Source organism: Malus domestica, chromosome 13 (assembly GCF_042453785.1).
Source record: "Malus domestica chromosome 13, GDT2T_hap1".
Lineage (NCBI taxonomy): Eukaryota > Viridiplantae > Streptophyta > Magnoliopsida > Rosales > Rosaceae > Malus > Malus domestica.
Genome location: NC_091673.1, coordinates 7,838,517 through 7,850,633, shown reverse-complemented (window position 1 = coordinate 7,850,633; position 12,117 = coordinate 7,838,517). Strand labels below are relative to the sequence as shown.

General features: G+C 39.4%; 1 protein-coding gene across 1 annotated transcript; it reads right to left on the bottom strand.

Annotated features, from left to right (window-relative positions):
* Nucleotides 1–1,557: 1,557 nt before the first annotated feature.
* LOC103430673 (uncharacterized) lies at nt 1,558–8,325 on the bottom strand. The gene is made up of 6 exons (XM_008368825.4): nt 7,122–8,325; nt 6,906–7,014; nt 6,148–6,268; nt 5,220–6,044; nt 2,708–4,763; nt 1,558–2,401 (listed from the first exon to the last, which is right to left on the bottom strand). Exons 1-6 carry the CDS (start codon nt 7,312–7,314, stop codon nt 1,974–1,976), a joined length of 3,732 nt encoding a protein of 1,243 aa, XP_008367047.2. The 5' UTR covers nt 7,315–8,325; the 3' UTR covers nt 1,558–1,973.
* Nucleotides 8,326–12,117: the final 3,792 nt, after the last annotated feature.

The following is a 12,117-nucleotide window of genomic DNA, read 5'->3' as shown; positions in this document are numbered from 1 at the left end:
ACATAAATTTTACACGTAGCGTGTGACTCAACGAAAATTGAAATGAGTTGGAAAAGTCATCAAATAGGACACGTGTCAACACTTGGCAGAAACGACAGAAACGACTTATTTCATCTGGGATATTATATTCAAAATTAGGCATTGGAAAATTCTATAAATACAAGCCCATTTCATTCATTTAAAAGAACCAATTCATATTACACCTTGAAGCTCTGAAGCTCTGAAACTCCGAAGCTCTCAAGCATCCAGGTTCCCGAAGAATCAAGAAAGTGTTCTTCGGTCTTCGTTCATCGTTCTCCCAAGATCAAGCCTCGACGGCCCTTGGATCAACAATCATCCACCTTCAAGATCAAGCCCCGACGGCCCTTGAAGAAAGCGTTCTTCATTCTTCGTTCATCGTTCTTCCAAGATCAAGCCCCAACGGCCCTTTGGATCAACAATCATCCACCAATTCAAGATCAAGCCCCGACGGCCCTTGAAGAAAGTGTTCTTCGTTCTTCGTTCATCGTTCTTCCAAGATCAAGCCCCGACGGCCCTTGGATCAACCATCCACCAATTCAAGATCAAGCCCCGACGGCCCTTGAAGAAAGCACCATCGTTCATCATCCGTTCATCCAAGATCAAGCCCCAACGGCCATTTGGATCAACAACGTCGACAAATCCACACATCCAACCGTTCTTCAAGATCAAGCCCAAAAGCCCTTGAAGATCCGTTCATCACTGTTCTTCGAGATCAAGCCCAAAGGCCCTCGAAGATCCGTTCAAGCCCAAAAGCTCTCGAAGATCCGTTCGTCACTGTTCTTCGAGTTCAAGCCCAAAAGCCCTCGGAAATCCGTTCATCATTGTTCTTCAAGATCAAGCCCAAAAGCCCTTGAAGATCCGTCAATCACCATTCTTCAAGATCAAGCCCAAAAGCCCTTGAAGATCCGTTCATCCTCGTTCATCCAAGATCAAGCCTCGACGACCCTTGGATCAATCGCACATCCCACAAATCAACACCTTACGGAGATCGAATCAGAGGATCAAAATAGAGAGAGATTGTAACCCAAAATCATCAAAAATACAAATATTTGTTTGTGCACGTTGTTCTTGTCTCTTTCGTTTCAGGAATTTTCCGTGTTCACAGAACCACAATTGCATATTTTGATGAGATAAGAGACTAATGGTCACGGATTTTTAGTTGAAAACCAAACATCCAGTTGGGTTAAAGTTAAGGCACAATTGCTACAATTTTCTCTTCTTTCTTTCTAATTTAATTGATTTTTTGTAAAAAATGAACTAAAAAAAGAAAAACTAATGAAAATAGTTTGAAAACTTTGAGTTTTAACGATAAGGACAAAATAAAAGATAAAGTGAATAGTACCATGATTGACTTTTTAATGTAAAAATGTGATTTTTCGTTAAAATGAACAGTACCGGAAGACGGCTTGAACATCAAGCAACATTGAGTATGAACTTGAGAGTCAAGAAGTTAAAACAAGAGTTCCTAAGTGAGAAGATTGCTTGCACCTCCTATTATTTTCGCTTCCCGAATATCTAGTAATAATAATCAAGGTATATTCTAAAACAATCATAATGAATATGAATGAATTGAGTTCTCGCACACACACACACACTAGTGGAGGAATTGAACCACATCGAACTTACTGATTCCCTAACAAGGCCGGAGCAACCACAAACCTCCGATGCCTCACACCACTACCAGCACCTAATGACAAGGGAAAACTTTACAATTACGTCGTGAAAACATCGCCGATTCGTTTTCACGACGATTAGTACAAATATATCGGAAGATTCGGAACTGATACAAACATTTGGCAAGTACCACAAACAGCCCCTTCAAACACAAAAAAAACAAGTAAAATACAAGTACTCGGCACCATCTCCTCCATAAATATCGGCTGCACTGAACTACTGAAGGAAGTGGCCAAAATGCACAGCGGGAACTTTAAGTGGGAATAGAATGGAGACTATCACATTATAGTACAGTTGCACTTGGATTCCAGCTTTGGAGGCTTCATGCTGTCTACCTTGGGAAGCCCTACATTCCGTTGCAAAGACTCATCAACATTCTCATCATTCTCAGTCTTACTAGCAGGAAGCTCAGCATCTGTTTCCAACTGCTTTGGCTTGCCCTTTTGAGGTTTTAAAGAACGTCGACTAACAGTTCTGCCCCGCGGTTCCTTTCTCTCAGGATTGGATTTCCCCAATATTGTAACTGTAGGCCGAAAACCTTCTAATGGGACTGAGGTTTCCTTTTCCATTGCTATGGCTGCAGCCTCGTAGGCCAGATCGTGGACAATGGAACTGCAGAAGAGTATTGTATCTGTTGCCTCTTCTAGTGTCAGGCTTCTCGTCTTGCTTCGACCTTGATACTCAACCATTACTGTTGATTCCTCTTCTGAAAAAAATGTATAGGCATGTCAGCTATTCACTCTAATTCCATATAATGTGGTCAGGAAGCACAAAAAAATAGGGAACCATGCTTCTTCCAAAAACTGGAAAAATAAGAGTGCCACTGCCAGACAGCATGAGGGAGAGCAAAAAAAGTTGAACACCGAAAAAAGTTTCTATTTCTGATATTGTAGTCCATACAATACTCGCCACCCTCATCGAGAAAAGTTTTAAAGTAAAAAATAAAAATAAAAAATGTCAAACAATAACTAGCAAGAAAGAAAAAAAGTTGAATACAAATTTTAAATCATACCTAAGATGCCATATGCATTATTAGAGGTGGTGTTCTCAGGAACTGAAGGTGTCATATCACTGTCGGAAGGAATTGGAACTGAAGGCTCCTGACACTCCTCAATCATGCTTTTTGACTCGATGGAAGCATCACTGTTCATTGAACAATGGGCACTGTGATTACTTTTTTCAGCATCCACTCTGTCAACACTACTGTTGAGAGTGGTGTTTTCCTCCTTGAATGAGTCTGGATTTACAACTGATATTTCTAGATCTGTGGCACTCCTTGCATGGTTTTGCGATTCTTCACCGTTCTCATTTGAAGCATAATTTTCACAACCTGGTGCTACCCAATTCTCCTCTAATGGAGTGCTAACTGCATGATTTGACAATTCTGTGGTAGAAGCATCAAATCGTCTACTGGTAGAACTGAACACAGTATCATCTTCCTTGACAACAGTTGTCCTGGTAGAAGCTGTAGCAGTAACATCTGGTTCTGTACATTCTGAAGCTAGCAAGGATTTTTGAGATGTCATGGGAGCCACCTCTGCAACATCATATTCCACATTTCCCACAGTAACCTCAAGATCATCATCATGTGTGTTTGACAAAAGACCTAATGTTTGGTAGGCATGGTTTGGATCTCCATATGATGATGATGATCCAATGCTTTGGGGTTTCATGTTTGTGTCATTTCTGTGATTGTCCATGTCCGATGATCCAACACTTCGGGTTTTCGTGTTTGTGTCATGCCTGTGGTTCTCCATGTCTGATTTCTTGCCGCTCAACTGTCGCTGCACACGAGTCTCCGTTTGTCTAGCTGAGCCATAATCAACTGAAGATGATGCAGAGAAACTATCCATGTCTGATTTCTTGCTACTCAACTGTCGTTGCACACGAGTCTCTGTTTGTCTAGCTGGGCCAAAATCAAATGAAGATGATGCAGAGAAACTAGCATGGCCAATGGAGCTTCTCATACTGTTTGAACTATCTCTAGCATATGACAGATCCTCGTAAGGTATGGTAGTGGCTGTTAAAGTCCTGCCCTGAACAACATCCCCCTTGGGACTGCTTGTCCTCTTAAGCAGTATGGAAATGCCTGCACCTTCTGAAATGTCAGCCCTCGTAATTGTATAGTTGTTAAAATGATGCAAATTCTGACTCACGGTCGCACTATTAGGCTGGCTACAACCAACAGTTAGTGCACCCACCTCTTGCTGGTTGGCTAGCCCATTCTCTCCTCCCTCCTCCACTGGTTTTACAAGAGACTCTTCTTGTAAATAATTAGGGATTTGCTCACTGTCAATAGTTTCGCCTGAACCGACATTCTCTTCACCCTGGGATTTGTTTAGAATTCCCAAATCAGAAACTTGGGGAGATCCAGGCACAATCACCATGGTTTCCTTTGCATCCAAATGCTTTTCTTCTTCCACAATTTCGACAGACAAAGATGGGGAGCTTTCAGGAACTTCAGTTATCTCCGGAATCAGGACAGTCAAAAGTTTATCTGTCCTGCACTCTGGACAAAATCTAATGTTCCTTTCCACCTCATCAGAAACATAATACCTGTGACCACATTTAAGACAATGTTCCATGCCTTCGAGATTATTGACTTCTGAAAAATCACCCTTAACATGAGAATCTTCAGAGGTTCGACTGACTTCTGTGATGTTATCAGGGTGACCATAATCTTCAGAGTGACCAGCTCCACACTCCACTGTACTCGTGTCTCCATTGAAGTCACCATGATGAATGTCATGTGAGCCATCATGGAAGTCATGCTTGGTGTTTTCATCTACTACATCCATCTTGTCAAAGCCAAAAATTTCTTCATGAACATCAGAGTATGGCACTTTCTCAGATTCACTGGCCATATCATCCTGGTTGTGATCACTCCCTTCTGTATCATGTGCGACACTAGTACCCAGATCAGTACTCGCATTGCTGCTAGTTGTGACTGAGGAGTTCCTGGAAATCAGAGGACGATGCGCAGAGTTTGCTGTTCCAACATAGAAGGTGCTAGTGGGAACACTAGATAAGAGTGGCCGAAACATATTCTGGGGACCTTTCCGTTGATCCTGCATGGACATGGTAAGTCATTAACCCTATGATGTGGATTTCTATACCGTATGAACGGAAATATCACAATGAGTGAAGTGCAAATGTAACATTTAATAACTATAGGATTTCAAGATGTAAGATCATAATGGCAACCTAATAAATATTGAGAGAGAGAATATTACAATAATTCAGTGCGGTTCTTGTTTTCAGCATCTTTTTATAACTCTGGTTAAACCCAATGTAACGTTATTACTTGAAATAGGAAAGAAACACACCAGAAAGACCTTGAATTGAAAGCTAGAGAAACCTTTAGCAGACAAGAAGTTCAGAAATTCTAAAGAATTGTATTGCTTAGTCATTGGATAAGAACTTAAGAAAACTATCCCTACTTTCAAATAGTTGCCTCTCATCGGATGATAAAAGAATTATTTTATAATAAAGGATGCAATTTAATGCAGTAGATCATAAAGTACCATTTGTCGAAGGGCAGAATCAAAGTATCTTTTTGGAGCAGAAGATGAGGACACCACTTTGGCTGGTCTCTTTGAGAAGGCCACAGCTCTGTTGTTTGAAAAAGTACCAACTCTTCTTGAAGTTGATCGGTCCAAACTACCCACCGGAAGAGATTGTAGAGAGTCTAGATCATCATCACCAGAAGATGCTATAGAACCTTTGCTGTGAGAACTAAATGGGTCTAGATCATGACTATGAGATGAACTGACACTTCTAGAAGCAGTTGGAGACATTGATTTCCTTCTGTAGTTGGAGGAATTGTCCCTACCATTTCTAGATGCTGGTGAGGAACCCCTCACATATGTTGCCGGTCGATCAGCAAGAGAAGTACGAAGATTGGGAGGTGCATCACAGGAGAAGCCTGGAATATTTGTTTGCCATGCTCTTATTTTTGGTGAAGCAGAGTTCCCTCGACTCGTCTTTGCTGGGGAAGTTCCTCTTGTCCCAGGTGAAGCCCCAGTACTACTGGACCCAGTGCTCATCCTCCGTGGTGTGGGGGTAGACGACCTTGGAGGAGGTGTTGGGGATTTACTTGGGGGAGTAGATGGTCTCTGTGATGGAGTAGATGGTCTCCGTGATGGTGATGGAGTAGATGGTCTCCGTGATGGTGATGGAGTAGATGGTCTCCGTGATGGAGTAGCAGGACGTAGACTTGGGGTTGGACTGGAATGGCGTACCGGTGATGGCTGTCCCCTTGACTGGATTGTACTATTCCCCGAACGAGGAGATGGGCTTAAGCGATTAGGACTAGCACTACCCCTGCTGCTTCGGTAACTCTTCTCCATCTGCATTAAATGAAAGGAAAATAAAGATATCAGCATAATCTTCAAAGTCTACGAGATGATGACTAACATAATCGAGTCCCATAAAAGTGATTTGACCCCCTACCGTGGATGATCTTGATATAGAAATAGGTTGACTTCGAGGTCTGCCCCTCTGTGGTGCATTAACTTGTGGTGGTTCATCATCCAATGAAGGAAAAAGAGGAGTGTCGGGAGGCGTTACCAACCTTTGAAATTTAAAAACCAGGTCATTCCGTCAGTAAAAAGACATAAACAGGACCAGCGCTGATAAGAATCAGTAAAGGAACAAAATGCAACCCACTTCTATAACATGTTGATCATTCAGTTTTTGCTCTATGAATAAATGGACAAATCTCAAGCAGTGAAATTTTCCAGCTATTTGACAGAAACTCTTAAAATCTCAGCCAGATAAGATGCAAGAATGAAAGTATGCATGAAACAGACAAACCCTCTTAGTTTGCGAGATCATTTTGGCACCCGAAAAATCACTTCCCACACTCCTCTATTTTCTCACATGAGGGGAGTTCATAAGGTTGTTTAAAATTGTTTTTGGAGTGCCAAAATCATCACCCAATTTTTTTAGGAAAATAATATCTGTGTTCTTTGTCCTCTGACAAAGTAAATTATTCTGGTTTACTGAAAAATTCCCAGTTTTAAGGCAGGACACTCGTCTTACAATTTACAACCAGGGCGTATCACGTGCTTACAATGTAAAACGCATGCAAATTGATCCTAGATGAAATTTAATCATTTCTTTAGTACTTAAGATTGAAAAGCATATCCTAAACCAGTAATATAGCATCGATAAATTAAGGTATCAGATAAAGAAAAAGTATAATTCACCAGTCATAGTCATTTTTCTCCCCCTCCACATTAAACAGATCGCTACTCTCTCCACGTGTCGGAATGGTGATTCCAAGCTTCACATCCGAAAATTGCCTCATATTTGTAGCTGTAAATTTAAAAACATAAATGAAACCCTGTCAGCCCTATCACCAGAGACAAAATCCTGAACCTTACACTTCCTAGCAAATGATAAAATGGTGGATGACATCTTACAGAATATAACTTCAAGATCATCTGACTGAAGCAAGAAATCCTCTTTTTCTCGGGTCTGCATTTCGTTGAACAAGGCAAGATCTTCGTCTTTCTCTTTCAAAAACACTCCACTTTCAAAACTTTGACCCCTTCTGTGATGGTTTGCTCTTGGCTCTCTTCCGGGAGAGCACCTCAATGACGGAGAAGGAGGCATCTCTCACAACATAAAAACTACACAATCAAAACCGACGCCCCAACCGCTCCATACATCGCAAATTGAAGCAGTAACCCATCACATACACCTAGCTAGTGCTCACAATGCCAACAATTTAAGCAACCAAGCTTCGTTTCCGATTCCCCCACAACACAAAATGCACCAAACTAATTTAACTACAATTCCAACCTCTCAATATCAGTGGGAATCATACATGCCAGGTCCAGGTCAACTCAAACCACAAATATTAAGTAAAAAATAGTACAAAATTGCATTAATTAACGCAGCAACTGAAACAACCGTACCAGTCGCAATGCAGAGGCTAAACGTCGACGTATCTAATCCAATCAAATCAAGACCTTCATCGTGTACCGAAGTCTCAAAACCCTAGATTCTGCCATTTGAAGACACCAAAAAAGAGCAACCACCGCACCCGCCACCAAAAACCTAACTCCAACTCCAATTCAGCTCCGGCCAACCACTACGCCGCCACTGAACCCGAATTCACACCGCCATTGACGAAACCACTACCGGCGCTTCCACAGCTCGACGACACACAGACAAAAATAGCTTCCGCAAAACTCACTGCGATCCCGAGAACTCGAAGCTCGACCGCAGCGAGCTCGAAGACAGCAACCGCAACGCGACGAATGCTGTATCAGGCAGTCGGATCTAAAGCATTTATTGCTCTGCCTAGGCGCGCACGGATCGGAAGACGAATGCGGTTACGGATCGGTGCGGCAGGAAATAGAAAGTGGAAATTTTGAGGAGGAGCTCCTGAAAACTGAAAAAATAAAAATAAATAAATAAAAACTGGGGATTTGCTGTCGTCTGGATTTGCTTGTTTCCTCCACAACAAGCTTTCGTTTTCTCCTTTTTGTTTCTTCAGTTTTCTCTTTACTCGTCCATTTTTTTTTCTTTTCTTTTTCGTGATTTTCTTTCTGTCAATTGCACTTTCTCTTCTTCTTCTTCTTAATTTTTACGACCGTTGCCACTGCCGTTATAGTAAGTAGTCTCTCTCTCCACTTAATCATGTATTTGTAACACTCCTTTTCATATGGTTATTTTCTAATTAAAGTAGTCAATAATTTGCATTTTTGCCGAATGATACTGTAATTTATATATATATTTTTTTCGAACGTTACACTAAACTCACCTTCTTTTTAAAAAGTAATCAAATAATATTAGTGGTTCACCTAAACGAGGAAAGTCTAACTCGAGTGATGATGGATCACAGTACTCTAGTCAACTTACCAAAATCAAAATTTGAAAATAATCTACACTAAATAAACCCAAAATTGATTTAAATTATTCTCACCGAAGAAAATCAAGAAATTTTCCTACCTACTCCATTTATGGCAAGTATTTTGATGCATTGCGTTGTTTTGGTGGATTTACGATTATACGATACACGCACAAGTTAAACATTATAACCATATAAGTAAAAGTTATGAATATTTGTTTAATTGTGATTTGTCTGCAAGGATGAATGACTTCTTATATATAATGAGTCAAGTATTTTCCTTTCGTTGTAAGAAAACCCTCATGCTCTATGTCAGTTTTCGTACACTTTCATTAGGTATACAAGTTTAGTAGCAAGAATGAATCGTATTGTTGATTCAAAAAATAGTCGTCAAGCATACACTTTCATGAAGTTTAATTCCTCGATCGTTATAGAGCACAAAATCTTTTGTTGTGTTAATCACATGCAATTCTACAAATCTGTAACTGAAAAATTATGAAATTCCCTCTCATAAGATAACAAGTGATGCTAATGGAAACAGATCCTTTATGAATTTGAACCATACGGATCCTGCAAAACAAATAATCTCAGTGATTCACGTAAAATCGTGCGGCTGCGATCACTCTTCTCCTTCAACTTTCTCACTCTTTCTCTTTCTCCTCAATATCGTTGCCTTCTTCTTCCGCGGCGATCGACGAAAAAGAACCACATAGAAAGAAAGAAAGAAAACGAAGAAAGTGGGGGGAGTTGAAGGTTGGGGAATTATGTATTAGAGATAATATTGTAACTAATAAAACTTAGAGATGTTATATTTGTTTTATCTGTTTTGGATATTTAGGAGAACCGTCCTTTCTGTTAGATAGATGAGGTGTCATGTACAAGGCTTTATATGGTTTGTATATATACCAACAATGTAATCTTATTCAGTAAGAAATGAAATCACAATTATATGTTACTCTCTCTCTACAATCTTTTCTCTCTCTAGATTCTAACATGGTATCAGAGCAACAGACTCTTGATCTTGTATTCATCTTGGTCTATGTGGATGACATCCTTGTCACTAGTCCCAATTCCCAAGCTTGCCAGGATACAATCTCTCAGCTCAGTGCTATCTTTCCCATTAAAGACTTGGGTCCACTACATTTTTTCCCTGGCATTGAAGTAAAAAGGTCCTCATATGGCATTTTTATCTCTCAGCCCAAGTATATCTTGGATTTACTCAAGAGAGCACATATGGATGGTGCTAAACCATGTGTTACTCCTCTAAGTACTTCCTCCCTGGATCATACTTCTCCATTGTTGTCTAATCCTGCAGAGTATAGATCCTTGGTGGGTGGACTGCAATATTTAACTTGGTCCATACCTGACTTATCTTTTGCAGTCAATTTGGTATGTCAATTCATGCAGCAACCTAGAGAATCACATCTCCAAGCAGTCAAGCGAATACTTAGGTATCTCAAAGGCACCATTGATCTTGGTCTCTGGTTTCCCAAGTGTTCCAAGCCCCTTAGCCTCAATGCTTTTTCAGATACTGATTAGGCAGGTTGCCATTTGGATAGACGATCCACTGGTGGGTTTTGTGTTTTTCTGGGAGATTCCCTTATCAGTTGGAGCGCCAAGAAACAACCTACAGTGGCACGCTCTTCCACTGAGGCTGAGTACAGATCCCTTGCCAATACAGCTGCAGAAATCACATGGATATGCAAATTATTGGTTGATGTTGGCTTGGTTCTTCCCTGTCCTCCTGCACTATGGTGTGACAATATTTCTGCTATCTCTTTAGCCAAAAATCCCATCTTTCATGCAAGGACTAAACATGTGGAAATCGATTATCACTATATTAGGGAAAAAGTGATGTCTAATGCTATATCGGTTCAATTTGTTTGTTCACAGGACCAACTTGCTGATATCTGTACCAAATCCTTGCCTAAGGCCAGATTTCTATTTCTCCGAGACAAACTATCACTTCATCTACCTCAGTTCAGTTTGAGGGGGCATATTAGAGATAATATTGTAACTGATAAAACTTAGAGATGTTATATTTGTTTTATCTGTTTTGGATATTTAGGAGAACTGTCCTTTCTGTTAGATAGATGAGGTGTCATGTACAAGGCTTTATATGGTTTGTATATATACCAACAATGTAATCTTATTCAGTAAGAAATGAAATCACAATTATATTTTACTCTCTCTCTCTACAGTCTTTTCTCTCTCTAGATTCTAACATTATGCAGTGGGATTGGGTTGGGAGGGGGAGGGGGAAGGAGAGGTGAGTGATGGTAGGGAGGTTTGTACGATATCGATGATTCGGATCTGGAGATGATTAGTTCCAATGTTAATAATCACATTAGATAATGAGGTTGTTATATTTGGATAAAACAATGCTTAATTAATCATTGTTGACTTGGATAATATCCACAAAAATGTAGATTGTAAAATGAACAAATGAAAGATAACCCATAAGTGTCAATGAGGCATTCAATTAAACCCTAAATAAAGGCAGTGGGACAGCGATGGAATTAGATAAAAGGCCGATGTACCAACAACCATGTGTTAATGTTATCATGAATTTGTGCACTAAATGGAAAGGTACTGCACAATGACGTCGTTTTAATTGGCAGGTGATGGAGAAAGAAAACTTGGAAGCCTTCAATGTAACCACAACCACTATTTATTTTTTCCCTTTTATATTCATTGTATGGCTTTCAACAAATCTTATGTAAAACTACACTCATAAAATATATAAGGTGTTTGTTCAATCAACCAAACTAATTAAAGTATTATACAAACCAATTAAAACTGTCGAGAAAAACCACGACCGTAATGTAGTTTTGTTTTATTCCATCTTCGAACGATATTAAATAAATAGGAGTGGATCCGTCGCACCATTTTTTTTACACAACTTTTGACCTAAATTTTTTCTGGACCCACTCAGTGATATATTTCAATGATCCGAACAGTCTATTTTTTAAAACATTATTCATATATTATCCTTGTAAAAAAAATAGATAGATCCAAAAGCATTAAGACATTCATTTGTAATGAAGAAAATGGACGAATACGTTTTCTACAAAGAAACCTAAATTCTTAATCCAATTGTCATAGGGTTCAAATTTGGGTGATTTTTGGTAGACATGGTCTTTAAGAGAATACCTAAAATTAAAGAAACGGTTCGAATCGTTAAAATACATTACAAATTGAGTTTCACAAAAATTTGTGTAAAAAATATTTAAAAAAATAATATCACATACCCGTCTCTAAATAATTAATAATAAATTTGAACCTGCTTAGCAGAACGACTTGAGAAGTACTACATGTTACAACTGCATGCATTATTTATATTATCTCGAATATATTTTGTCCGTCCGAGTAGAATAACAACTTGAACTAGCATTAAAGTAATAAATGTTGAAGAAAAATATAGGTTAAATACGGTTTTTGGATGATCAGGCCAAAATTTTAAATAGTTTTTTCTGTTGATTGTATTGGGTATTGGGCAATGGCATACAACGTTCCACAAAGACGTAAGGAGATGGAGACATATAATTTGGTAGTATCCA

What these genes read in the sequence shown, in the direction of transcription:
- LOC103430673 (XM_008368825.4), bottom strand. Translation starts at nt 7,314, where the DNA reads ATGCCTCCTTCTCCGTCATTGAGGTGCTCTCCCGGAAGAGAGCCAAGA. An exon ending in ATTCTGCCCTTCGACAAATG is followed by an intron (nt 4,764 to 5,219) that starts GTACTTTATGAT and finishes ATGTCCATGCAG; the next exon opens with GATCAACGGAAAGGTCCCCA. An exon ending in TAATGCATATGGCATCTTAG is followed by an intron (nt 2,402 to 2,707) that starts GTATGATTTAAA and finishes CATTTTTTTCAG; the next exon opens with AAGAGGAATCAACAGTAATG.